This window comes from Colletotrichum karsti (assembly GCF_011947395.1).
Source record: "Colletotrichum karsti strain CkLH20 chromosome Unknown Scaffold24, whole genome shotgun sequence".
Lineage (NCBI taxonomy): Eukaryota > Fungi > Ascomycota > Sordariomycetes > Glomerellales > Glomerellaceae > Colletotrichum > Colletotrichum karsti.
This window is the reverse complement of record NW_024065924.1, coordinates 623,486-650,791: the sequence shown is the minus strand read 5'-3', so window position 1 is coordinate 650,791 and position 27,306 is coordinate 623,486. Positions and strand designations below refer to the sequence as shown.

The following is a 27,306-nucleotide window of genomic DNA, read 5'->3' as shown; positions in this document are numbered from 1 at the left end:
ATTATTATGACATTCACAGCTTCTTCCTGATGCTAATAAGAGAAGAGTTCCTTCCTCCACATTCTACGGGAAAGGCCCCTAGTCTCGGCTCTCATTGCAGGTCACTTCTGCAAATTCCACAGGATACACCACATCGTACTGTTCCCCATCATGATTTCCGCTCTTGTACAGACCAGGTGTGATGACAGTATCGACTACCTTGAGACAGTGTTCTGGCACAGAACCGTCATCTTCCTCCTCTACAAGACTATCAACATCCTTCATCTGGCCGGGCTGAAAGAGGTACGGCTTTGTATACTCGCTGGGAGGATTTGTCTCGTTTGTCATAACGTTCGGAAACCGCACATACCAGCAGGCCCGTTGCCGACGTAGTACCTGAGATAAACCAATGGCTGGAAAAAAGACGTTGTCCTCCAGTCGGAGCATCATGTCGTTTTCGTCGGTCCCGTCAGATATTAGAGGCCACACCACCTGGATGACTTTTCTACATGTTTCTTCCAAGATGTCACCAAGCTCGTGACTTCTGGACCAGTGACTCCGTGGGTATAAGTTGCCAAACATGGAGAAAGTCAAAGTTCTCCATTCGTGGAACGTGGATGCCGTGATCGCTTCGCCTATGTTCACATGATTGTTAGCACAAATGTTCACAGCAGGCGGTATGTACTCTAAATGCAAGAGAATGACATACCGGAGTTCAGAAGCGTCATTTCCAGACTCTTCAAAGCGTTTCTGGGCTTCTCTGGTATCCACACATCTGATCCGGACTCCGTGCCATGAGTAGGTGCCGGCAAAGACCGAAATAAGTTTTCCGTTACGACGAGCGCAACCCATCCGCGGATGAACTTGCGCCGACTCTTGAGACCACCGGCACCCGGAGGCAAGATCTCTGGAAGATCCTCCAGCCGCCGTAGCCGAGGGATGACCTTTCGGATTTGTGGCAGCAGCTGAGGGTCGAGCTTCTCAACCTCGAACGGTCGCTTGGCATCTTTGCAGTACTTGCTGACCCAGGATTTGATCTGCAACATGATGTCGCTGAACTGCGCCGAAATAGATGAGTCTGGTTCTTGTCGACCCATCAGATCCTCTCGGGCGTCGCGTGCCGCCTGCATCGCGTCGTTCTGCCGCTGCAACTGAGCGCAATTCTGTTCGAGGGCGTAAATGCGGTCTTCGAGGGCTTCGACGTCGTCTTCTACCTGCTGACGACTGCTACCGACATCCTTACGTGGAATCTGATTTGGGAGCGAGAGTGGCACCTGTGGAAGGGAGACGCTCAGAACAGGAGCAGTACTCGCGTCTTGATCGTCAGGCCTGGACCGACGAACCTCCGAGTCTAGAGGCCGCGGTGACTGACGAGAAGTGGCACCGACAAATCGTTTCTTGGCCTGAGAATCTTTAGCTAAGAACTGAAGGCTGTTTGGTTTTTCATTAACATACAACCTTTACAAAACCAAAACTCTTGTAGATTGGCTTGTTGCCGTGGTGTTGAACCAGTCCAGGGGCTCGACGGTTCAGACCTGCGGTGCCTGTCTCATTGAGCTCGCCCTTGCCAGTGGGCAGGAACGCCTGTTCCATAGTATCGTCTGGATGACTCTGGAAATCTAGCGAGTCGTAGTAAGCCTGCTCTCGATTGTGTTGTTGCACGACAGGTTCAGACCGATGACTGATGACGAAATTATGGGAATTCCGTGTTTTCTCAGGCACAGGCGGACCACGATTGCTGGACATGTTTACTTTCGAAGTTCCAAATCGTCTAAGAAAGTGCAGAGAACGAGATAGGGACAAGAATTGCTGATAAGTTTGCGGTGTCATAGGTTTGATGGGGACCACTGTTGACGTGGAGCAAAGCCTGATCTCATAAGGACCTCACCATGCTGGGGCAACGGACTAACAGCTGTTTCTTCTAGTAGGATGCGAAATGACTAGTGCATTATTTGCAAGAACATAGAGTGCCATGAACCGGTAGAAACCGTGAATGCATGTGGAAATGCTCATGCGCAAACGCCGCTCAACCTGGCTTGGATGAAGCAGGCTATACAGGATGTGGAGCTATCCGTATTGCCATCTCAACTCTTCCGAAGGCTGTGGATTATTGTCACGGCTTTGTTTTGGACTTTCAGCTGACAGAACCGACCCGACTGGATGTTTTGCAATCGAGCCACCAAGCCACCTCAGCAATGTGGTACTCTACCAAACTGGTCTTACACGAGAATGCTCCAGTTGATGATACAAGTACAATAGGAATACCTCAGCTGATTAGAATGCAATGTATCAGCTAAGACAGCCGTTTTGTTCAGCCCTAAGACATGAGTGTTTTACTGCAGACTAGGTACATGTATGATAGCCCAGAAGACGAATGCAACGTCCGTAAAACAAAGCCACTGGTAGGAAAAGGTAATCCAGCAATCACAGACCTCTTGTGGCTGTATTGCTTCCGAAAACGGCATGAGGAGTGATAACTGGATTCTAAGAAAGGGTACATTCGGCCATTGATGGAAAAGGGGGCTGCCAAAACGCCCATGTCTGGGGCTCAGGGGCGTGGAATGTACAGCCTCAGCCGCAATATTCCACTGATGGATACGTTCTAACAATCACATGCCCTAAGTGTCATTTTATCAATTTTCGGTGCGTATTTTGTCACAGCATTTCACGGAATCGCCATGATCGCCCATATCAACAAATTGGTCAAGCATACATGTACATTGGAAGACCAAAGACATCGAAATCTTTTCCAGCAAATGCAATTTTCTGTGCAATATAATCCAGCTACCCCAGTTTTTCTTTTCTAGCTATATCTAATAAGAATGTATATAATGTTAAATATTCTGAAAGAATAGACATCCAATGAGCTTCCTGACGGCGTATGTGGTGACGCTTGTGAATGGCCTCACCCTTAATGTCGAGGGGGCAAGAGAAAACCCTTTCCAAACACGAAGCCATGTCCCCCATAGAGAAATAATGTCTTGCGGCGCATGTGTATAAGGAGACTTATCGAAAAGAACTCATGTCTCGCCCATATGCTTAATGTTAGGTGTCGCGTTTAACCAACAAAAGTCATTATTGCGAATATGGCTGTCTTTTGCATATCATGAACTTCGTATTCAGAGGACCTAAAGCTACAGAAAAGGCGCGCGTACATACATTGACTCTAAGATCAAACGAAAGCATCCATATACTAGTTGAAGATTCCCTCCAGGAATGAGGAGAGCATATCCAATGCATCCTCAGGGAAAGGAACAAAAAGTTCCAACAAATGTAGAGACATAGGAATAAAGGGGAAAAGCCTTCCAAGTCCGCTTGACTTTGATCGGGAATTAGTTTCCTGATCCATCTTGCCTCTAACTTCGTCGACCACGTTGCGGCGGAGACTGGACTGCTGTTTCTCCACGCTCTGGATCTCCGCCTGTTGTTGTGCCCAATCAGCCTCCCACTTCCGTCGCATGAGATTGCTCTGTTGGAGCTCCTCACGGTGCTTTTGAAGACTTTCCCTCTGCTTCAAAGAATCCTTATGAGCGTTCTCGAGAGAGTTGTCCACGAAAGCACCTGCTGCTGTCATGTTGAGCGTCTTGCCTTCGTTAATGATTTCGTGCTGAAGGCGTAGAACCACAGTCTCCTTGACCAAAAGCTGACTGGCTAGACTGATCGCTGACGTGCGGTCACCGTGAAATCGGCTCATGCATGAGCCATGACCCAGCATGTAGGCCCAGAAATCTTCACGAAGTTGACGTTCGCGGTCGGCGCCCGTTGCTTCGTCGACCTTATCCCATCGACTCGTAATCAGGAGGACGTTTTTGAGAGCTTCGTCGCCACAGATTCGCTTGAAGATCTCCAAAGTCTTGACATTGCAGCCTTGGAATCGCATGTCTGTGATTCTATGAACATAGAATACTCCCTGGAGCTTGAAGCCAAGCGCGTATTGGGCAGTCAAGACATCTGCAATCTCGTTCAAGATGTCGGCGTCAGACCGCTTGGTGTCGTCAAAGCCAGGCGTGTCGATCAAGAGAGTCTTGGTGTTTCCGATTTTGACGGGAATCATCTGGCATCGCTGCGTGCCTGTTTCCAAAGTTTAGGCTTGAATTCATGCTGGTGATTGTGGAATGAATCAATCAAATCGAACTTACAAGAGCCCAGTTGGCCGCCCTCCTCTACCACATTGCGACCCGCAAGTCGATTGATGAGGTAGCTTTTCCCAGCGCCAGTGATACCTACAACGACAATCATACTCATGCCATTTCTCTGAGGATGATTGAAGCTGGGAGCATCTCCTACTATTTCGCCGCGAGCCATGATGATAGAGCGAAAGAGTTGAGGCAAGAGCGTATGTATCTTTGCGAGACCAGATACCACAATTTTGACAGAAATATGGCTGAGGAAAAGCGATATAGAAGCCAGAGGTTGGTTCAACGTGGCCGAGATATAGGTATTCACTTTACTAGCAATAAATCATGCATCGGAGGCCTCACGATGTACGTTGCTGCGACAGCCTGACCCCTGAACTACTCTGTTTCCAGAGCCATGTGATGCGGCTCAGATCTAGGCTAGAGTAAAACGAGTCGGCAACTGAAAACGTTGTGGTTACTCCAGGTCAGCACGGCAGCTCCAAACTTGACGGTCTTCAACAACAGCATCGCGTAAACGCGGATTAGCCCATGTCGGCGATAAGCACACAATCTACACCTACATGAAACAGAGACAACCAATGAAATCAAACAGCAAGAAAAGCTGAGGAAATACGCTTGCGTGCATGAAGAAAGGTCTCACACAGAGGGCTGACCAGCTGAACACCTTGCGGCGACTTACTGGGTACACGCGAAAGCTTTGCGGCTTGTTACGATCAACATCACATGTATCTACGAGGCTACGAGATTTAATGCAGCTGAGATTGAGTTTGAACGATGAATATTCAATCCTTTGTCGTTCTAGCCCGATGCTGTCTTGCACTGCCGAGAACGTAGTGGAGGTTGTGAGGCTGAGGAAACGCCACCCCCGACTGACCCCCAATGCATTGAATGATGGCGCAAACTGGCTTCTCGACCTCCGCTATGAACTGAGGTCCAAAAAGTAAGATCCACCTGTATGATTGTGTCTGGATCTTTGGAGACATCACTTGTGGCAGCCTCAACAATGCGAACGGGCTTGCAATGGTGAGACCTCCTTATTGCTTGCAAGCGCAACGAGCTGACTGCTACTTAGGCTTGCAAAGTAAATGGCTGGGTTCAATGTTTCATGCCATTTCCTACCCTAAACAGCGATTCTTATCGTAGTCCGTTACTCAGGTGGCCACGCATTACACATGGCTTTTGAGTCTGCGACCGATTCTCGGAATTCGATCATTCCTAGTTGCTTGTTTGGAAAAGTGAAGTCCAGGGGTCCCCCTCCCGCCGGAGCTTTCGTTCATCCTTCATCCTTTCGTGTTCACTGCTCGTGTATCGACGACGACATCTAATTCGACTTTCAAACCTGTTCAATCGTTGGTTTCAAGATGGCCTCCCCAAAGATTGTCATTGGCATAGACTTCGGGACAACGTAAGATAACAAAAATCTCGATCATTTTACAGTACTGACCACGAAACATTTCGCAGACATTCGGGCGTGTCATGGGCCTTGAACGGAGGTCAGAAAAAGATTCGCCTTATTACCGACTGGCCGAACCCAAACGCAACGAATGCAAATGCAGACAAGGTGCCAACCGTCATTTCGTACAAAGATGGCAAAGTACAGCATTGGGGCTATGACGTTGAGCTGAAAGAGGAGGCCTTTCGATGGTTCAAGATACTACTCCAACCCGACTATCTCGACAAAAAGATGACGACAACCGAGGTCCGTCGGAGCAGCGAACTACTGAAGAAACTAGGATTATCAGCCCAGGACGTTGTTTCCGACTACCTCAGACAATTGTGGGAGTACACCAGAGAGAATATTCGCAAGCGGATCGGAGATGATCATTGGGAGAATAGTCACGACATCGCCATAGTGGTGACAGTCCCGGCCATCTGGTCTCATTCTACTCAAGACAAGACTCTGAAAGCAGCAAGAGCAGCGGGTATGCCGGCCAAGGCAGACATAGAGCTTGTCACAGAGCCTTCTGCTGCAGCTATTGCAACCTTACGAGACAAATCCGAAGAGAAGTCACTGCAGGTAAGTCTACATGTATCTTCGTGAGAGGAATCGACTGCAGAAACTAACATCATGGTGTCCACAGGAGGGTGACATATTTGTCGTCTGCGATGCCGGTGGTGGAACGGTGGTGCGTGCAGGTCTCTGTCCGCCTCATTCGAAACGATAAGCTTACAAAAGAACGATCGGCAGGATCTCATCAGCTACAGAGTCAAGGGCACAGATCCTCTCAGACTTGATGAGTGCGTTGAGGCTCAAGGTGAGAAATGTACCCCCCCGAAAGATGGTGATCTTTGCTGAAGTGTGCATGTCTAGGCGGCCTTTGCGGATCGGTATTCCTAGACACTGCTTTCGAGAATTGCATCAAGACGCTGGTGGGCGAGAGGCAATACGAGGGTATCAGATCAATCGACAAGAAGAAGATGCTTCGGACGTTCGATTTTGGAGTCAAGCGATCTTTCTCGGCCGGGCCAAACCAGAGCCGCAAGGAATATTCAGTCGATTTGAGGGGTGTCGAAGACAATGAAGAGGAAGGAATCCTGGATGAGACTATTAGTCTGAAACAGTAAGCCAAATGACTCTACTCTTTACACCATGGATGAGGGACACTAGTAACATGATTTAAACAGGTCCATGCTTCAGACCGTGTTCGACCATGTCTGTGGCCAGGTCGAGGTACTGGTTCACAACCAAGTCAGCGAGGTCAAGTCTGAGAACCTCCAAGTGAAGTCCATCCTGCTGGTCGGCGGATTCGGATCAAGCAAATACCTTCACCATCGATTAGAAACATCGTATCGTCACCAAAACATTTCGGTACTGCAAGTTGACGGGGCGTGAGTGTCGAGAACCCCTCTTTACGCTCGCCATACTAATACTTTCTTTCAGTTGGTCGTCAATTTGTAGGGGTGCTTGCATGTGGGGTCTCGAGAACGCTGATCGGGTAGAACAAACGAGCCTTTCCTGCTCAAGTTCTATGACCAGAGTAGAGCTATCAACAATCAGTTCACGCATATCGCAATACAGCTACGGTGTTCTCACGAGCCAGCCATTCGATCCAGCGAGGCACGAATTGAGAGACCGATATGTGGATGAGTCTGACGGTAGCTACTGGGCAGGGTATCAAATGGAGTGGCTTGTGCGCAGGGTATGCTTTTGAAGCCCTCAATTCTTTCCATTGATGTACTGACCATTGGTAACCAGGGCGACCGAATTAAAGAAGGACAGGACCTGACTATCAATCTATACAAGTCCCTTCAAGGTGTAGGACTTATGTCGCTGTTCTCTTCCCGTGGCGATGAGGCGTTTGAGAATGTTTTGTACTTTTGCAAAGAGGCTCATCCCCCATCACGATACGATGACGCCAGTAAGTTTCACTATGCGATTTCTGTTTTTGGCCCCCCTCTCCCCCATGGACTTGGGACAGACCAGCATGGTGGCAAAGACCTTTGCTGATCTATTTGTCTTTCAACAGTTGTCAAGGAACTGTGCAAAGTGAGGTTCATCATCCCCGGAAAAATCATCTGGGAAGAAAAAAGCTTCAAGGGAACTGGCAGGCGGGGAAAGTGGAGGAGACTGAACTTTGAATTCAACGTTCGCCCTGGCAATGCGACTCTGCGATACGAGGTTAAGTATCGCGGAGCAGTGATGGGCGACGTTGAGGCAACGTATACGCAATGGTAATTACAATTGTTCAGTATGTATTTGTACGGACGGCAAACAGCATTCAACCATCTCGCAGGATAATATTCCGTAGTATTAGACAACATTAGAAATCTTGAACCCGCCCGGAACTCTCTTTTGGAAAACTTGCTCGGGGTCGTACTTGGCAGCAACATCCTTCAGAAGCTGAATGTTGCTGGCACCGTAGGTACTGAGAGGATCCTGAGTCCCATCCGCGTACCCAAGGTACTCCCACTCGACATCAATGCCCTCAGAGATGTAGTAGTCCTTCAACTCCTGGCGCATGGCAACCAGCTGCTTGCGAGCCTCGGCCTCGGCGTCGGCGGAGCGAACCATGTGCTGCATCTGGAAAAGGATGGCGTTGCCGCTCTCGCGATCCATGCCGATGGCATTTCCGCCCTTCTCAACCGAGTGGTCAAAGAGGAGAGTAGGCATAGCTTGGAACGTGATGTAGTTTAGGAAGTCGGCATCCTGAGAAGACTTCCAGCCGTCGATGAACTTGGCCTGTGCCTCAACGGCACGGCGGATGAAGCGAGCGTCGTTCTTGCCCGTGAGAGTAATCCAGATCTGGCGGTAGCCAGTGGGCTCCTCAAGCTCGACGGTCATATTCAAGTGACTGTCGTGTCTCAACGTGTCCATGGAATGGGGTTGGATGGTGCGGAAGTCATCGTACGCCGGTGCCCACTCCGCGTTGGAGGTATCGTGAAGGGCGGCGGAGACGACGGTTCCAGCGGCAGGCGAGTACGCCCAGAACGTCACAGCTGAGCCTTTGGTATAGTTGGGGATGTTGTCGACCCATTTGACGTAAGCGGCGATGTGCTGCTCCGTGGTGTTGAGAGGGTAAACGACCTGGCCGCCCCAAATCTCAACGACATCGACGGTTTGCATGTCGATGCGAGTCACGATTCCGAAGTTACTTGAGCCGCCCTTGAGTGCCTTGTGGAGGTCAGAGTTGGTCTCCCTGTTGGCATTGACGATCTCGCCGCTGGCAAGGACAACTTCGAAGTTGACGACATTGTCACAACCCAAGCCGACCTCGGCGCTGAAGAAGTTGTTACCGCCGCCAGTGAGGAAACCAGCGACACCGACAGTCGAGGTGCGACCGCCAGGGGCAGTAACGCCGTGTTGCGCGAGCGCCGAGTAAACGTCGCGCCAGAGAGCACCAGCACCGATACTGGCAACCTTGGTCTCGGGGGAGTACTCGACATGGTTGATCAGCCCCATATCGAGGGTAACACCCTCATCGACTTAAGAGCACTCGGGTCAGCAGGTGTCTACTTAAGAGGAGACTGTTTGCTGTTGGGGTTCACCTACTGTTCGACGCGCCAGCCCATGTCATGTGGCCACCACCGCGAATGGCCCAGTTGCAAGCAGTCGTCTTCAAAGCAGTGACTGCGAGAGCAACTTGCGCGGCGGACGTGGGCTGCACAATGCAGTACGGACTCAACTGAGCTGAGACAGAGAAGTAGGACTCATCTCGCGACTGGTAAGCCTCGGTACCGGGGCGCAGAACCTTGAGGCCGGTGGCCTCAAGAATGTCACACTGTCATTCAAACATGATCAGCCAATTGCACGGGGTGAAGTACTATGCAAAGTGACGAAACTTACAGCAACATCAGTCATGGTGTTGTTAAGGAGGACAGCTTCTGAGAGAGACGCGAAAGCAGCGGACGCGCCGAGGACTAATGCCGAACACTTCATGGCTACATGTACTACCAAGCTCCTGGAACATGGTGGATGAAACAAATGGAATGCCAGATGGCCGTTAAAAAGAAAAGTATATCATGTCAGGGGAGCGGGATGGTTGCGACCATGCAGCTGCCGGAGTCGCGGACGAGGCCGCTTGCCGCGCTTCTCTCGGGACGAGTTCTCAATAAGGTCGCAGGTCTCCGCTGATGAGCACCGGTGAACGAGGTGTTATATTGCAAAGTATGGATGGCCGTGGGGTTCACTCCTTCGCTTCTGTTGGTTCATGGTTACATGGCATCCGTAAACGGCTACGAACTCGGTGAATTCCTGTTCCTGGCGTCGACTGACTCGGGCTGTTGGCCAGTATCATCCAATGAATGACGACGGGTACTCTCTCCGGCACCCGGATGCTGCGATGGTTGCACCCGTTGTCGAATTCCCGGGGTTCCGGGGCCGCTTCCGCTGCATGGGGAATTCAAAGATAGTGTGGCGGGTCTGGCATCCCACATTGACGAGAGGAGGAATTGATCTTCTCGAACCCTGGGGACCTTCAGTCAAATACCCACTTCACCGTTGAAGGAATGCACGATTTTATTGCGGTCCATAATGCCAAGCTGCTGAAGAATTCCGATTTCATGCGCTGGGTGGCTGGCTGCCTTCTTGCAATTGAAGCAAGCAGAACCGCTTTTAGGATCTCCTAGTTTAATCCCGAACAAATCCTATAGTAGACTTGCATGATGATCATTATTTCTTTGCCGCGCAATATCTGGTATTACAACTTCTTGAGTGCAAGTCGACTCAGACTATGGTGTTATTGCTGTTGAAGACGGAGGTCGAGGGATTTTGAGCCAAGATGTGTACGTTGGGCACCAACAACTGACGCTCAAGGGGTACACGCTTGTTAGGACTCAGGAGCTTGCTCATGAATAATGAGGTTGCATATGTAGATCGGAGCATGCATGTGATGGTGAAATACCGCTGCCGGTCAAGCCTCCACCACGCACCACCAAGCAAGCAAAGCACACCTGGCAGCCCAACATCCCGGCAGTAGAAGAGTGAAATGGCACATTTAGACTGAAGAGCAAGTGACATGTCAACTCTGCCCTGACTAACATCCTGGGCCGGGAGGCCAGCCGTCTAAGTCCCGAGCCAGGAGGCCGCAACTCGCATGTCGATTAAGCAACATTTACTGCGTGTGTCTTCCCGGTCCTCCCCTTTGTTCTTCCAAACCCTCTTGTCGTAGCAAGGGCCCACGAAAGCCACAAAAATGCAACGCGGCGACAGGCATTCTCTCATAGATGTCGCATACGGAGACTCAAAATTTGATGAAGCCCGTCCCGTAAATGTTCGCGTGCACCCGTCTACACTCCCGATCTGTGGCTTCTTGCTTCTACTTCAACCGAAGGTGTCACCAGAAAACTCCTGCGCAGTTGACGAGGCCGGTTGACGGATCTGATTATACTCGCAGCGGTATCTTCTCCTGAATCAAGATGTCTTTCCCCGTTGTCGATGGCGTCGAGGTGTTGGTGGCACCTCCGGAGGGCTACCAAGTCAACTTTACACACCCTTTCAAGGACACAGCGACCATCAACTCGAGTTACTGGGCGTTTGGCATCATGTTCTCGGTTGCCTTTCTGTTCTTGTCTCAACGTATCTATACAGCAACCTTCATTTTGCGCAAATGGCGTATCGATGATTGTAAGTCAACTCGACACTTAATTAGTTTGTCCATTCTAATTTGGAGCTCAGACATGATCGTTGCGGCATGGGTTCTGACTACCACTGCCCAGTCGCTGATCCTTCATTGCCTCACCCAAGGCGTCCTGGGAGTGCATATCTGGGAGATGTCTATTGACGATGCTATTTGGGAAACAACCGTAAGACATCAGTAGCCAACACGATGACAGAAGTAATTGCTGACCAGCGTTGCCTCACAGCTCATTCATGCGACGACTTTGACTGTTATTCCGGGAACCGTACTAGCGAAGTTGGTGCTATGCATCTTCTACGACCGCCTATCTCCCGTCGTTTGGTATCATTACGCCATCATGTTCACCTCCGCCATCACCGTCGCCGCCTTTACCGCCGTGTGGTTCTCCGTCCAGTTTGCCTGCACCCCGATCGAAGCAGCATGGAACCTCCGACTATTCGACGGCACCAACTGCATCGATCGCCCTCCCGTCTACATGCTCCAGGCCATCATGGGCGGTGTCACAGACATCATGCTCATGGCTCTTCCCTTGCCTACTATCTACCAACTACAAATGTCGTGGAAGCAAAAGGCAGCGCTTGTTGCGTGGTTCGGAACCGGTCTGATCACTTTAGGAGCTGCCGTGGCTCGTCTGGTAATTCTTATTCCCAGTTTGAAAAACCAGGATACCACGTTTGTGCTCGCGCAAGGCACGCTATGGCTGATCGTCGAGGCCAACCTCATCATCATCTGCGGCTCGCTGCCGACTTTCCGCATCTTCCTCAACCACGTCGCGCCCAAGATTCTGGGCGAGGCATCTACTCGCGGCGAAAGTAGCAACAAGGGAGCTGCTTCAGGAGGCATGCGGTACGCGATGCGGACGTTCGGGAGCTCGCAGCCCAAGCGAAGGCACTTCGACACTATCGACGAGCTCGAGCTGTGCGACAGACCATACGGCTCGGAGACGAGGTGGAAGACGGAGGCCGACGAAGCTGGACTCGAAGATACCCACAACCGGAGGAAGAGCCGCTCAGAGGCCAGTGATGAGGAGGCTATCATCAAGACAGTACAGATGTCGGTCACTCATGAGCGTCGTTAGAACTCTCATCGAAGACTGATGTGAGGAGAACACTAGCATGTGAATATGTAAGAGTATGGATTTCTACGGGAAGCATGGAGTACATGATACCATGATGTTTGACGACCATCGTCAGGCCACGGAAAACGATTGCGAGAAAGGAAGACAGTAGTCCTCATCGAACGCCCGATCTCTTGACTCAATTTGAAGGCCGTCTCGGCTAAGAATGACACGACACTGACATCATACTTTAACACTCAATTTACCAATAAAACTATCTGAGTTTGGCCAAAAAGGCTCAATGACGCGGAACATAGAATGATCCGTAAAGATCAGAAATGGTGTTTCTCCGCAGAAACGGTGTCATTTGCCGTCTTGCAAGTCATAAAATGACCTCTCGCGGCGGGCTTGGTTCGGAGCTCACCTGTCGCAAGATGCCCAATATTCGTTAGACGGCTTGCTCCACGCCTTTCCCCATTCCTCGTTCACGAATTTGTCCCAGTACTTTGTGCCGGGACTGGCATTCAGGAGGTCGCTCTCTGGTTGGTGTTCCACAGTCAGTATGCAAGTTTACCAGGGGGTAACGGGCTACTCCGACGAAGAAAAGACGTGTCAGGGTAGATGAACAGTGAAACTTACTGTTTCGGGCCACGTAGTACCAGTCGTGGGTGCGGTATTCGAGGTCCGTCAGGCACGACAGCACGTCCTTGATACCGGCCCTGTCAAAGAACATGGCATGCTTGCACCAGCCCACGTAGACTCTGGCATGGTCGTTATTCTTCCCGCCGTCTTCGAGCCAGTTGGACGGGTCAGCCGTCTGGGGAACGTTCTCCCATCCTATCTTCTTCTTCCCGCCGTGATGTGCCGACACCCAGATCTCGTCTTTGAGGAAGTTGTCGCCAAACTGCCGCCACGTAACGACGACATTCTCCCAGTCGCTGTGGTTCAACTGTTAGTATTGTAGTTACACTTATCATTGGGAATGAGGGAGGCGTACTAATCATGGCCGTTGCTGAAGAAGCCGTCCTTCTCGTAGAACAAACCGTACGTGACGCGCACTTCCTTGGTCCCGTTACCGCGGCGGCTGCGGTTTTCACATTCTCGCACGGTGAAGTAGACAGGCATCGGGACGCCCCATGTATACTTGAAGCCCAGGTTGTTGTCGGGCTTCTTGCAGCCGCGGATGTTTGGCCAGTTATCCATTTCCGCCGGAGGGGTTTTGGAGCCGTCGGGGCGCCAGGGCCATGTCGGGTAGCATTGAGAGTTGCCGTTTGCGAGTGCAAAGTGGAACATCCTTTTCGATGTACTCAGTCAGATAGGGAAACCTGGATGTGTTAACCGGCGGATGGTAAACTTACGGAGAGCCCTTCTCGGCAAACCACCATTCCCAGTCCTTGTCTCCAATGTGGATGTTGTCCTTCGACACTGGTGTGTTGACTGCGCAAACGAAGGAGACACATAACCCCGCTATGGTCAAGACAATTAGAGTGAGAGAAACCATGATGTTGACAGCTGTTCCGCAATACGGCTCAATGATTAAAAGTTCAAGTCAGGTTGCTGAGAGTTGGGGTTCTTGCACTTTATGTGAGTGTTTGTGACTTATCTCCGAATGGACCAGGACCTTGAGAGACTTGGGACACTAAGAGTGAAGCTATCGTCGTTACCGATAGTTGAGCAAAGTTTAATAAAGCCCGCCTTATAATTATACTTCCATTCAATATCGTTGTTTGAGATTTTGTACTGGCTAGAGAGCTTTTATGTTGTAACGTATTGATGGCTATTGGTCGCTGTGTGAGTCCATAGCGGACGTTCAAATCAAACACTTTATCTTAACGGTTCAACCGCAAAGATTTTAACGACCTTAGTAGTTGACCTTGGTGGTTGAGGACCTGGCTAGCTGATGCCATCGCCACGAACACCAGTCACATGGGATAGTTAACGTTCAGACACTCCACAGTCACAACTTTTCTGCTGTCGTTTTACTATTGGGTAGATGTAAAAGCTTCGGCAACGCAGTAAAGCAAACGAAGATAAATCCGCTATCTTCCTGTCCGGGCCCTCATATATCATAATCTAGATAAATCATCAGCAGATACCCAAACAAAGTCCCAACAGACCAGGGCCTTACTCCTCAGAAAATCGTGGCTGCCGAACAGCTTTCTGACTGCTCAGTCCATCAGACAAATGTCTTATGTGATTCGAGCTGGGCATAGGCTCGTCGAAAACCTCTAATATCGGCGGCATCTGTCTCGGAGTCGGATCTCGCCCTCGTGTACCTTCCGAGTCGTCAACGAGCCCCGAGCTGAGTTCCGTTCTCTTGTCTTCGTCATGATTCTGGTGCCGCTAGATGTCGAACTCTCGCCGAGAACGAGAGAATGTCTGTCGTCTGTTGTGCTGCCTGCTTTTCTCCTTCGTCTATGTTTCGCCCAGAGGAAACTTAGAAGTCCAGCTACAAGTAATGCGGCGACGACCGACGCAGCAATGATTCCTCCAAGTGCTGCGCTCGATAGCCGCCCGTTTGAACTGCTGGAGGTACTAGACGTATTTTCTGAGCTGTGTATCGATGGTACTGATGCGGAAATAGTAGGGCTTGTACTCTGGATTGTCAAACTTGATCGCGAGGGGTCGACGACCCAATCGTCGGCCATGGCGTGTAAGCGGCCCAGCACAGAAGGTCTTAAAAAGCTCGAAAAGCCGAGAACCTGAATTTGAGTGTGAAGTATACAATATTTACATAGTTGATGCGAAATACATTTCCAGCATAGAAAAGATGCCGAGAAGGCGGAGCACGAACTGCATATCGCGCACGTACATTACCTGTCGTGGACCATCGGGTGGCTAGTGGATATCCGCCTTTCGATAGTCTGGTGATTCCAACGTCGACGTGTCCAGCCTTGGCAGGATACCTCAGCCACCAGCATATCGAGGTTAGGAGCTCAAAGCCAACGAAGAGAGCCACTCCATGGGTGGCGCCTTTGCGTACGATGCTAGTCTCGAAAAGGGGCCAGCACACTAGAGTCTAACTGGATTGACGTTAAGGTCAACTCCTTGGTGAGTTCTCTAATGACTGTACATCATATTACGGCACTCCAATTGCTTCCCTGTTACTCTGGGCACTCTGGGATTCGATGCAAGGGCCTGTAAGAGATGCGCGATCAATTGGTTCTGGATTCACCTGCTTCCTGTACCTTCGAGGAAACCAACCAGACAACACGTAGCACATGCCAATACAGGACTGAAGTTCCAAAAGAAATGCTGGGCAAGATAGGCGACGCATGTACGGGGATAAGTGCTGACGGATGGGCCTAGGACGAGACAGGCAGCGCGTAATGTCTCGGATCATATATACGCAGAACGTGCGTCCAAATTTTCCTTCTCGCTGCATTCACCGCGTATTATATCCAGAGATATATAGTCATGGAGTTTTCAACGGTCTTACTGACACTACTCGCCCTCATCGTCGGCTCCTACCTCCTGGATTCGGCCATCTTCTTCTCCCGAGACCCACTCGAGCCGGATCACGTCCGGTCCCGCGTCCCACTTATCGGCCACCTCCTCGGCATCCGGAGGTTCGGTGCCGGACGGTACTACGACCATGTCGCGTGAGTCCGCTTTCCTTGCCATATCAGGATAACATGGTTAAGCAGGCTCGACAGATCTAAGCAAAAGTCGGGTATCTTCACGCTGCCTATATTCAACTTCAAACTCTACGTGATTTCTCAGCGCAGCTTCATCGGCGCCGTCCAACGGCATGCCAAGACTCTGTCTTTCACACCCTTCTCGGCCAAAACCTCGAGAAAGTTCAGCGGGCTGGGTGACATTGCTCTCCGCATAAACGATCACCTCCAGGGTCCGCCCGAGGCCAGAGAGTATGACAGAGCGCAGCGTGCGGCGCTGTCCGCGGGCCCTGACCTCGATGCGATGTCTCTTGTTGCCGCCAAGGTCATGTCGTCACTCGTAAATGGCCTGGTCGGCAAGGCTTCAGAAGATGAGGGTTCACACATTGAGCTTTACGAGTGGCTCAGGCATCTCGTTGCGGTGTCGGCGTCGGAGGGCATGTTCGGGCCGATGAATCCTTTCCGCGACCCTGAACATGAAGCGGACTTTTGGTTTGTGAACCCGCTTGCGCATAGCTACAAATCTTTTGGGGACATCTATGTTGATATCTCTGAGATAGGACATTCGCTGAACAAGCTCACCTTCTTGTACTAGGAGGCCTCGCGTCGAGACTCTTCGCAAGGGACGCGATCAATGCCAGGGAGCGGAACGGCAGACGATACGAAGAATACATCCGCCGCGGCGGCCACAAAGAAGCGTCGGGTATCGTCAAAGAGAGATGCCGCATCCTCAAGGAAGCCGGCGCTACACTACGCGACCTGGGCCGCCTCAACATCGGATTCGATATCGCCATGCTCGCCAACTACGCTCCGACGACTTTCTGGGCAGTCTACGAGATCTTTTCCCGTCCAGAGCTAGTCGACGCGATCCGCGACGAAGTCCGGAAAGCCGTCATCACCAGCGATGCTGCCGCAGATTTTATGCTCGACATCTCGGTCCTCAAGACAGCATGCCCGCTGCTGCTGTCGTCGATTCAAGAGGCGCAGCGTGTGAACTCGGTGCATGCGAATATCCGCGAGGTTCTCCGAGATACCAGCCTCACCATCGACGGGAGACAGATATTGCTGAAGAAGGGGAATTACCTTCAACTCAACGGTGTCTCGATGTTGCGGAGCGAAGAGACCTGGGGCCCCGATGCGGTCGAATTTGACCCGTACAGATTCATCAAGATGAAGAAGACGCCCGGCACGCCCGGCGTAGCTGCGGCGAGCGAGATGCTGCCGCATGCGTTTTCGGTCTGGGGGGTTGCTCCGCACGTTTGCCCTGCAAGGTGGTTCGCCACGAGCGGGATCATGATGCTTGTTGCCATGCTCGTTCTGAGGCTCGATGTCGAGGTCGAGGGAGATCTGAAGGGGAGGAAGCCGAAAGCTGCGAATGACTTCTCGGCCTTACCTTCGCCTGGAGAGCCCGTGCCTGTCTTGGTGAGACCACGGAAGGAGTTTGAGGGAGGATGGGATGTTCGGGTTGGGGAATCTGGTGCGAGGCTACAGTTGTCGGTCGCTTGATTCCACGGAGATGTCCACCCTGATTGTGAAATGGTCCGCGACGAGGGACATTCGGAATCTGGCCCTGGCGCCCGAAGAGCATATCGCCACGAGAAAACAAGTCACCAGGCGTTCGTACAGATTTGATACTCGGTATGCACCGTGGTGCCCTTGCGTTCTCGGGCTAGATGTGGGGGTAGCCTGGAGGTAGGTGTGGGACGTTATGAGGATAGTTTACGTCCAGTGGCTTCTTTCAACCTCCCTCGGGGTATTTAGAAGGATGATTGTTGTCCCCAATTATGACAGTCAATCCTTATATGTTCAGTCAGTCGTTTCCTACCCCACTGAAAAAAGTCCTCGGATACGTGCACTACATCACGTATCGTCGTTCTTCGACAGTGAAGGTGATGGCGAGGATGAGAAAGAAATATGGAATCCTTCTGCCGAATTAATACACCTGTGACTTGACGGATTAAGCATTTGGAAACTAGGCGCTTAATTTCACTTGGTTCACGGAAATACGCGCCGCGTCTACGCCCACCTTGTGACGGTGACATCGTCGTGTGATGTGATTCGAGGCCAGACCTGCCAGATTTGTTCAAGTAAGGAACAAAGACAACGGGTCTTAGTATTCAATTCGAGCTACTGCTGGTCAAAATGATTGCTCCGAGCACCTACTCGATGTTTAACTCGCCGATAACTCGGGGCTCCATGGAGGTCACCGTACGGACCGCGCAGGGGATGGCCGAATACCGGTACTCTTCTGGAAATGGGGCCGGAGGATCTGACAATGACAGCCCCTCCACTAGGCCGAGAAGATGGTGTTCTCGGTAATTATGAGTTGGTTGGCCGCCCAAATGCAACCACCTCCACAGTTCTCCAATGAGGTCCTCGGTCGATCGAGCTAACCGCCAAGGCTCCGAAACGCCAATCTAAGCCATGCAGTACTAGGGGGGAGGTTTGCCTGGTCTATCGTATTGAGTGCGGAGTACAGCAAGAACTGCAGTTCACGGATAACTCCTGTCCCCCGGAATTCGACAAATGTAGATCCTCGTACTGGTGGATATAAGCCGGAGAGATATGCGCATACGGATGTCCCTTATGCACGTGTCCTGAAGCCTTGCAGAAGTCGATGAGATAGGCTGCCTTGTGACATCTCATTTCCGTTATGTGTTTCGCAAGTAACCCCCTTCAGCCTTCTCGACGACGGAGCTCATGATAATGTCCAGCTCCAGAGTTATAAAGCTGGAGTCTAGGGATAGGCCCGGAGAAGAAGTCTGTTACCATGCAAGATCTTCTTCGCAAGACTCTCGAGATAGCCGGCGTTGCCTGAGAACCGTCACTGCAACATCACGATGTCTCTCAAACACCATCAGAAACTAGTTCGCTCTCCTGTCACCACCACAGAACAAACCACCTCCCCCTATGAGCCTACCACAAATGGTGCAACTTACTACCGTCATGCTCCCTCACTGGTTGAGATGTCTCCGGACGGTGAGGGCCTGACCGTTTCGGAGAAGATGCCGGCTGGACGACCTCGCGGATTCCACTTTCACTTCGACTGGACTCCCGAGATTCTCAGCGTTATACTCAGCATAGCCAGCGTCGCCGCCATTGCCGCAGTTCTCGCGCTCATGGACGGCCGAGCACTCAGGGAATGGCCTCTGCCGATCCAACCCAACTCCTTGGTATCTGTATTCTCTGCACTAACCAATCTCGCAATCATGGTAAGCAGAATCTATCCCTGCTCAGCCGGCCAGGTATTGATCTGACAATTGTTAGGGTTCGGTAGCTTCATGCATCAGCCAGGTCAAGTGGATGCACTTCCAACATGGAGGTCGGGCTATTGACATGCAGCTTTTCGATCAAGCAAGCCGCGGTGCCTTGGGAGCCTCGCAGCTACTGGCACGGCTGGGACTTCGCAATTCGTTGGCTGTCGCCGGCTGCCTCGTCACCATTGCCGCCCTCGCGATTGACCCCATGACACAGCAGATCATCGAATACCCTCCTAGACCGGTCTCGCTCGGTAGCGGCTCCGCCACGACGGTGAGAGGCCAAGGCATGGCGTCTGGGCTGTACCCGCATGGCTTCGCTCAAGGGTTCGAACCGCAAGACGCCCCAGATTGTTAGTCGTGACGCTCGGAGAATCGCTTCAATTGCTCACCAACGTCGCAGGGCAGGAAGCCATTCAGGGCCACATGGGCGCCTTCTATATGGGCTTGTTCGGGCAATCAACCGACCAGCCGTACACCTGCCCGACGGGGAATTGCACCTATCCTGTTATAACAACTCTGGGCGTGTGTAGTTCGTGCGAGGATGTATCGTCCAACTCCACTTTCGGTCCATGTTATCCGAATTATACTGCGATGGCCGCTCGTTTCGAGAACTGCTACATCCTGACACCAGGAGGATTCAACCTCACTATCAGCAGCAGAAAAATCTCAGCCTCAAAGAGCTCTTGGACATTGCTCAGCTCAACAGGAAAAGCATCCGGCGCGCTGCCTGATCTAGTGAGATTTGCTACGTATACCGGCAACGCAGGAGGGGCAGGGGGCACCTATCAAGTTCGCGAGTGCTCCCTCAAGTTCTGCGAACGAAGCTTTGCCGGACTTGTGATCGTCAACGGCACTGCCAAAAACCCCGGTGTCACCTCACGGGACCTGATGCTGTCCGTTGACGACGATGCTACACAAATCGACTACCGCATCTTCGCTTCCAGCGCCGGGCCTAACCTCAATTACTGGCTTAGCAACCAAGACAGGACTTTTCTCTCAGGGCAGCTGGAGAAGACCTTCACCGTCTCGATGCAATCAGCCTACGGTAGCTCCAACTTCGACACTGTGGCTTCAATGCTGTGGTCTCAGCGGGATCACTTGCCGCAGGTACTGAGCAATACTACAGATGCCATGACCCGGTACCTACGGACATCCAACTCGACGCCGGTGTATGGAGAGGCATTTCGCGAAGAGATCTACGTCCACGTGAGGTGGGCCTGGTTTGGCTATCCGGCCGGGCTTGCCCTCGTTGCCATCGCTCTCCAAGTCGCAACCATTGTCGTCAACAATGTCAAGGGTGTGAGGGCTTGGAAGTCTTCAATGCTGCCGCTGATTTTCCACCCAGTCAAGTTGCGTGAAGTGAGGCCTGAGCGGGCCGAGACGCTGGCAGGAATGGAAAAGGCAGCACGAGATATAATTCTCAAGGTGGAGGAGTCGACAGGAGGACGAGGACCTTCATTGATCCAACTTTAAGCCACGGACATTTGGTCTTATGATTTGATCGGAAACCTCGATTAATGAGATATGAGGTTATTTGAAAAGTCGATTGGTAAATAGTTGATACTGGTAATCTCCAGGCTGCAAGCGCCAGGCCCATAGCCTCAGACACCCTTTGCAACCAGGTGGTACCACAGAGTCAGTGGCAAAGTTAAGAAACCTCATGGGAGCACTTCAAGCTCGATTATGCATGTATACTTGCGTCTATAAATTACACAACAATATTGATGAGTTCATGAAAGTCAATATGTAAGCAAGATACTTCAAATTGAAAGGGACAGTGTCAATGATGTCTCAGTCCTCATCCTTGCTTTAATTGCCAAAGAACCCGAGAACACGACAAATGAACTTATAGGTTCATCTCGATAGCGAAACCGAACAACGGTAGCTCCCGACCTGGGGGATGTGTCGAAGACAGGACGGGACGGGATACCTTCAGCCCCGGACAGAAGCACAGCCACATATCATGTTGTGGCTGGTGAATAGGAACGCTTACATAAGGCAACCCGGTTGGACTTATTGACATCAGTCAGCTTCATGTTTACTTGTTCACCTTCCATCAATTCATCATCCATGTAAATAGTCCAACCAGAATGATGCCATTGCGCACCAAATCACGGCAGAGCACTTGTGCAAAGTCGGAATACACCACAATGCATGTCTCGCTCTCGGTCCTCCCGTCCTCCGCACTTGTGACCTTCTGAATATGGTCAAGTGACCCCCCAGCAAGACAACCAGCCACCAGTGACCATGGCAACCAAATGAATCGATCGCAGCGATAAGATAAGCAGCCGATCCAACTAGGGACCGGGTCCGTATCGGCGTGAGTCAGGAAGGTCCATCCCTCCGAGTGCTTTCCTCCCCGATTTGGGTATCAATTGCGCGTGTTAAAGCTTCCCGGCAGGTCGCACATCCGTTCCAAGCTCCAGCTGTCTTCTTCGCCATCCCGTCGCCGTCCACAACCTTCCGTCTACACGTACTGCTCCGGCCCGGCCCGCTCTCGTTGTTCTACACAAACACAACACCTAGCTTCAACTAGGCCTCGGCACCTCACATATCACGCAATTCCGTCTCCTCGTCACTCAATTCCTCGTGGCGCGTGTATACACCCGATAACCAAAACACCAAAGCAACCTCCCTCGCGATAACCACGATTCGAGACCTCTTCCAACCATGACCAAACACACCCCCGACTCCCTGCGCTCCCGCGTCTCCTCCCTCTCCCTCCGCCTTCAAGCAATGGAAGCCGCCGAGGCCCTCTCGCGATCCCAATCCCCCGCGCCCTCCATGGCCACTTCGACGACACTCCCCGCCGTCGCCTCCAAGCCCTTCCTCCTCGCCGACATGGACGGCCGCCCCGCCGCCTCCAACCCCGTCTGCGAGTCGTGCTGGAACGCTCTCCGCTACAGCGAGGTCAAGCAGACCACCCGCGCCTCCCCGTCCGCCTGCAAGCTCTGCGCCGTCTCCGCCGGCAAGCCCGAGGCCTACACCCAGCCTTTCGTCGACTTCCTCTCCGAGAACCCCACCATCTTCCACGCCGTCTCCTACTTCAAGTCCAAGCTCGCCGCCGCCGGCTTCACGGAGCTCCCTGCCCGCGACAGCTGGTCCGACAAGCTCCAGCCTGGAGGAAAGTACTGGACCACCCGCAACGGCACCGGCCTCATCGCCTTCACCGTCGGCGAGGCCTACAAGCCCGGCAACGGCGTCGCCATGATCGCAGGCCACATCGACGCCCTCACCGCGAAGCTCAAGCCCGTCAGCACGAAGCCCACCCGCGCCGGGTACCACCAGCTCGGCGTCGCCCCCTACGCCGGCGCCCTCAACCAGACCTGGTGGGACCGCGACCTCTCCATCGGCGGCCGCGTCATCGTCCGCGACGACAACAACAAGACCTCCTCCAAGCTCGTCCGCCTCGACTGGCCCATCGCCCGCATCCCCACCCTCGCGCCTCACTTCGGCGTCGGCATGATGGGCCAGAACAACCCCGAGACCCAAGCCGTCCCCATCATCGGCCTCGAGAACCCCGACGCCGACGCCGCCGCCGCCGCCGCCGCCGAACCCCTCGGCCCCAAGGGCGCCTTCATCAACACCCAGCCCCCGAAGCTCGTCAAGCTCGTCTCCAAGGAACTCGGCCTCTCCTCCCCAACCCAGATCGTCAACTGGGAGCTCGAGCTCTACGACTCCCAGCCCGCCCAGACCGGCGGCCTCGACCGCGAGTTCATCTTCGGCGGCCGCATCGACGACAAGCTCTGCTCCTGGGCCGCCTTCACCGCCCTCCTCGCCGCCGACTCGGACCCCGCCGACGGCGTGATCAAGCTCGTCGCCCTCTTCGACGACGAGGAGATCGGCTCCCTCCTCCGCCAGGGCGCCCGCTCCAACTTCCTCCCCCTCACCATCGAACGCGCCGTCGAGTCCCTCACAACCCACGCGGACTCCGTCCCCTTCGGCACCGACGTCCTCGCCCGCACCTTCGCCTCCTCCTTCCTCCTCTCCGCCGACGTCACCCACGCCGGCAACCCCAACTTCCTCGGCCTCTACCTCGACGACCACGTCCCCAAGCTCAACGTCGGCATCGCCATCTGCGGCGACAGCAACGGCCACATGACCACCGACGCCGTCTCCACCGCCATCCTCCAGCGCGTCGGCGAGCTCGCGGGAGCACCCACCCAGACCTTCCAGATCCGCAACGACACCCGCAGCGGCGGCACCGTCGGCCCCGCCCTCAGCAGCGCCATGGGCGTCAAGGCCGCCGACGCCGGCCTGCCCCAGCTGAGCATGCACTCCATCCGCGCCACCACCGGCGCCCTGGACCCCGGCCTGGGCGTCAAGTTCTTCAAGGGCTTCTTGGACCTGTGGGAGAAGGTCGACGGCGAGTGGCACTAAGATAGAGAGAGCATGTAATTTGGTAAGACGAAAGGGGCGTTTCAGCGCGGCGCAATTGTGTAGATGTGGACGGCGGTATGATTTACGAATTGCTTGTAGATTATGTAACTAGCACAACTAGACGCATCAATATGGATACGTTTCGATCCAGGACACCACTGAACTTTGAACTCCCCACCCTTAAAAATAATCTCATTATCGCTGGCAGACATTAAATATCTATAATTACCATTACCGCCAACCCCGTCACGGACCAGACCTCGTGCCCTCGCGACCATCATCCGCAAGGTCCGCGGCCTCCTGTATCTCCATCGAGTCCGCACAAGACCCGGGCGACCCGATATCCCCTTCATCGTCATCATCGTCATCCGACCCGTCGTCGTCGTCGCTAGCCATACCCCCGGCCTCCTCCAGCTGCGGCTCGTCCGCCTCGATCGGCTTCCTCCTCTTCTCGAAATCCTGCCTGTGCGCCTCGGCCAGGATCTTGGAGAAGCTGCGGTTGAGAATCGTCGACGGTTTCCGCTGGCGCACCGTGCCCTCCTCCAAGCGCTGCGACGTGCCCGACGCAGCGGCGGCGGTGGCGGTCTCCCGCACGGGGGCAGTCGTCTCCGCGACCTCGTCGTCGTCCTTGGCGACGCCGGCGACGGTGGGGGAGCGCGAGAAGGGGGGCGAGGTGGGGTAAGGGAGGGGCACGTCGCGGGAGGCCTTGTAGATCTTGACGTTGGCGCAGTGTTCGTTCTCGACGCGGAAGAGGGTCCACATGCCGCGGCGGGAGACCTCGGCGAGGGCGACCATGAAGGAGACGATGGTGGAGTGCTGGGTGTCGTGGGTGAAGATGGCGTAGAAGATCCATGCGAAGCGGAGTATCGGGTCGAGGACCATAATGAGGTAGTAGGGCCAGCGTTTCTTGAGGGCTCTGATCTCGCGGAGGAAGTTGTACTGGGCTTGCATTAGGGAAAAATCCATGAAGAGGTCCCATAGCGCTAGGGTGTGTGTCAGTACTGAGGCGGGCGAGGAGATGTAGGGGTAAGCTTCTTACACGTGTAGACGGCGTTGATGGTCGAGAAGGCGATGAACATTGCCAGGTTCCCTCTAGTGTTGTTGATGCGGTACAGCGAAAGAGCCATGGCGGCAAGGATGGACATTGTGTATTTCCCACCGTTGACGAGGTGGGGGAAGATGTTGCGGGTATCTCTGTATCGACGGAGGCACTGAAGGAAACGCCAGATGGGAGGCAGAGCGCCGAGGAAGCCGAGGAGTCGCGAGTGGTTCGAGTTGCACTGGACGGGATTCTCCCAGGCGTTGGCGTAGATGCAGAAGAACAACTCGACATTCTTTGACCAATTAGCCAACCGACAGGTCACAGGAGTGCGGTGGTTTACTTACACACATGGCATATGTCAAAGAGCAGTAGATATCACCGAGGAAGAAATCTCGAAATTCGACTGGGTAAAGGCCGGCGAGCAAGAGACGCCACTTAAAGATGTTAGTTAGGTCCATAAGTGCATGCCTACAGGGAACTTACATGAGCGTATGCAAACCATTTCCTGCTTCTATGTTTGAGCAGGGGGGCAGGAAAGAAGATGATGAGGACCGAGACAAAGATGAGAGCTACCGGGTAGTACTCATACATCTCTTCGGTTCCGTACTCGCTGAAGTTGAGCCAGATGAAGAGACCAAATATGAATGTGAACAGACTCGGGAACTCGGCTAGCTGCCGCCAGTCGAGGTTATTCCGTGTGTCAAACTCGAAAATGAAGGGATAGTTGATCTTGTTCCTGGTCCAGATGGCACAGTTGATACAGAACATGCAGAACAGTAGCAGCATGAGGAAGTACCCCCCATAAAGCTGCAGGAGATAGCTTGTCTGCTGCCGTACCTTATCATCATCATCCCATAGGAGATTGACGCCGAATACAGCCCCCTGAATCGCGAAAACCGCGCCAGTTCCAAGAAGGATTCCGCAACGGAAGGCACTTCCAGACTCGTCGCGGGGCTTGCGAGCCATGCTCCGGAGCTTGCCAGCAGCGAGTTTGTGATTTCCGCGCTCGAAGTAGCGAGCGTAGAGGTCTTCCACAGCCTTGATATGTCCATCCAAAGCATCGCTGTTGACGAACCACGACTTGTTGACCTTCTCGTTCATGTACCGATACTGAGGGCGGGCATTGACAGCCTTGTCGTACTTTTTGTTGAGCTTACGGAAAGCAGTCCGATTGAGGAGGGCGTATGACTTGAGCAGCTCGAGGCCGCGGTAGAACTCCTGCAAGGCAAGCTTCAACTTGCGCTTGGCGGACCTGTAGGGAACTTCGTGCTCTGGAGGTCGACGGATGTAGTCCCTTCCTGCATCGTGTCCTTCCCTCGGCGCCATGACCGGTGTTCTTGCCATCTTCTGCAGTGCTCGTGAGTTGGGCCCAGGCTTGAAGATCTTAGACCTAACGGGATCCATCCAACCAAGGGGTCCCCTCTTCGCGTCGTCGCTGTCTCCGTTCGTCCCGCTCATGTACTCGATTTCGGCCTGGCGCTTCTGGGCGTGCAGTTCCTGCGTGCGACGATTCCTCATCTCGTGAAGCTGCTCCTTGAGAACCGTCAATCGCTCGCCCGCCTGGTCTTCCTTCATCTTGTAGAATGCTTCCACCTTGTCCAGCTCCGAGTCCAAAAACTCGAAGAATTCCTTCTCTTTCTGTCTCACGACATCCAATGCCAGTCCTTGGAGGCCGTATTCAGGATTGGTCCCCGCCCTGTTAAGGGGTGACGCATTTGAAAACAGTCTCCGCAGTCCACCTCTCGGCGAGGCACCGTATCCAGGCCCGACGGTAGCGGGGTGAGGCAGCCTCAACGTGGAAGGAGTCCGCGTGTGCTCTGGCGAAGGAGGATCGGCATTTCGAGGGTCCGCAATCATGGACGCACTTCGTTGCAGCGCTTGTCTTGCCGTCATGCTTCCGTGGGCTTGGGCAACCTGTGGAGTGGCCTCGCTCGCAGCCGAGGGCACCTTCATAGCCGGGCCGGGCAGCTCGAACGTAGGTTTGCGATCCAGTGGTGTGCCCTCGTGTTGAGGCGGGGTATGTACAAAGCTGCCATATTGCATATCGTTCGGCCCGTTCGTCAGGTTCCGATCTCCGTCGTGTGCGGACGAGGGGATCGCTCGTGCAGGCGTCGCGGGCTTTTGACGCGCCGAGCCCACCGGGGCAGAACCCTCTCGCAGCGAGGTCCTCTCGTCGGGGTTCGTAGCCTTCGTGCTGCCATGCTTGAACGGCGACACATGGAAGAAGTTGGACGCTATGCGGTTGTCGGTCTTGCTACCGTTTCCCTGGGGGCTGCCGTTGGCGCGGTTGATGGCGCGAGAAACGGCCTTGACGTATTTTTTGCCAGCCTTGTAGTTCAGGTACTTGATGCGCCATTCTGTCCAACAGGCTTGGGGTCAGTACCAGAAAAAAGCAATTGAGAAAGACAGACAGTGCTTCAGGGGCTTGCCGTACCTGGTACGAGGTCCTGCTCGAGCTGCTTCGCGAACTTCATGACGTAGTGGCGCCCGAATTCGCGGCGCAGCGAGGGACTGCTAGGACAGCAATGTTGGGTGAGATTGGCGAGTAGACGCCATGAAACTGAGGGGTTGCTCTCAGGGTTGCAACTGTCCTCGATGCGGACGGTTTTGACAATCTGATGAGACGGAAACGAACGTCCACAGGAGTGAGAGATGCCTGTGCCCGTCGATCAGAGAGTCTTGGCCGGGGGGAGATTGTTGTTTTTTTCTGAAGGTGCGCATGGGCGAGGCGTTCGCCTCTATTCGCTAAGCTTCTC

The 27,306-nt window shown here is 53.2% G+C and overlaps 9 protein-coding genes across 9 annotated transcripts; 5 read left to right on the top strand and 4 right to left on the bottom strand.

The window, feature by feature from the left end:
- Positions 1–78: 78 nt before the first annotated feature.
- CkaCkLH20_07685 (uncharacterized protein) lies at positions 79–4,284 on the bottom strand (the record flags this gene model as incomplete). Its single annotated transcript, XM_038890402.1, has 6 exons — positions 79–301; positions 350–614; positions 689–1,382; positions 1,435–1,563; positions 3,341–4,050; positions 4,119–4,284. 6 exons carry the CDS (start codon positions 4,282–4,284, stop codon positions 79–81), a joined length of 2,187 nt encoding a protein of 728 aa, XP_038744452.1.
- Positions 4,285–5,479: 1,195 nt separating this feature from the next.
- CkaCkLH20_07684 (uncharacterized protein) lies at positions 5,480–7,794 on the top strand (the record flags this gene model as incomplete). The annotated part of the gene is made up of 9 exons (XM_038890401.1): positions 5,480–5,523; positions 5,580–6,135; positions 6,200–6,244; positions 6,307–6,373; positions 6,430–6,679; positions 6,744–6,947; positions 7,138–7,258; positions 7,315–7,477; positions 7,586–7,794. The coding sequence occupies 9 exons, from the start codon at positions 5,480–5,482 to the stop codon at positions 7,792–7,794; spliced, it is 1,659 nt and encodes a 552-aa protein (XP_038744451.1).
- A 75-nt stretch (positions 7,795–7,869) lies between these two features.
- CkaCkLH20_07683 (6-hydroxy-D-nicotine oxidase) lies at positions 7,870–9,495 on the bottom strand (the record flags this gene model as incomplete). Its single annotated transcript, XM_038890400.1, has 3 exons — positions 7,870–9,041; positions 9,109–9,337; positions 9,403–9,495. The coding sequence occupies 3 exons, from the start codon at positions 9,493–9,495 to the stop codon at positions 7,870–7,872; spliced, it is 1,494 nt and encodes a 497-aa protein (XP_038744450.1).
- Positions 9,496–10,973: 1,478 nt separating this feature from the next.
- Positions 10,974–12,272, top strand: CkaCkLH20_07682 (uncharacterized protein; the record flags this gene model as incomplete). The annotated part of the gene is made up of 3 exons (XM_038890399.1): positions 10,974–11,181; positions 11,233–11,360; positions 11,421–12,272. The coding sequence occupies 3 exons, from the start codon at positions 10,974–10,976 to the stop codon at positions 12,270–12,272; spliced, it is 1,188 nt and encodes a 395-aa protein (XP_038744449.1).
- A 399-nt stretch (positions 12,273–12,671) lies between these two features.
- CkaCkLH20_07681 (uncharacterized protein) lies at positions 12,672–13,752 on the bottom strand (the record flags this gene model as incomplete). The annotated part of the gene is made up of 4 exons (XM_038890398.1): positions 12,672–12,790; positions 12,891–13,189; positions 13,249–13,545; positions 13,610–13,752. The coding sequence occupies 4 exons, from the start codon at positions 13,750–13,752 to the stop codon at positions 12,672–12,674; spliced, it is 858 nt and encodes a 285-aa protein (XP_038744448.1).
- A 1,916-nt stretch (positions 13,753–15,668) lies between these two features.
- On the top strand, positions 15,669–17,374 carry CkaCkLH20_07680 (cytochrome p450; the record flags this gene model as incomplete). Its single annotated transcript, XM_038890397.1, has 3 exons — positions 15,669–15,853; positions 15,899–16,360; positions 16,429–17,374. 3 exons carry the CDS (start codon positions 15,669–15,671, stop codon positions 17,372–17,374), a joined length of 1,593 nt encoding a protein of 530 aa, XP_038744447.1.
- Positions 17,375–18,708: 1,334 nt separating this feature from the next.
- CkaCkLH20_07679 (uncharacterized protein) lies at positions 18,709–20,601 on the top strand (the record flags this gene model as incomplete). The annotated part of the gene is made up of 3 exons (XM_038890396.1): positions 18,709–19,080; positions 19,136–19,478; positions 19,529–20,601. The coding sequence occupies 3 exons, from the start codon at positions 18,709–18,711 to the stop codon at positions 20,599–20,601; spliced, it is 1,788 nt and encodes a 595-aa protein (XP_038744446.1).
- Positions 20,602–21,798: 1,197 nt separating this feature from the next.
- Positions 21,799–23,508, top strand: CkaCkLH20_07678 (aminopeptidase I zinc metalloprotease; the record flags this gene model as incomplete). Its single annotated transcript, XM_038890395.1, has 1 exon — positions 21,799–23,508. The coding sequence occupies one exon, from the start codon at positions 21,799–21,801 to the stop codon at positions 23,506–23,508; it is 1,710 nt and encodes a 569-aa protein (XP_038744445.1).
- A 246-nt stretch (positions 23,509–23,754) lies between these two features.
- Positions 23,755–27,271, bottom strand: CkaCkLH20_07677 (signal transduction protein; the record flags this gene model as incomplete). The annotated part of the gene is made up of 6 exons (XM_038890394.1): positions 23,755–24,491; positions 24,548–24,842; positions 24,895–24,984; positions 25,034–26,907; positions 26,985–27,064; positions 27,186–27,271. The coding sequence occupies 6 exons, from the start codon at positions 27,269–27,271 to the stop codon at positions 23,755–23,757; spliced, it is 3,162 nt and encodes a 1,053-aa protein (XP_038744444.1).
- Positions 27,272–27,306: the final 35 nt, after the last annotated feature.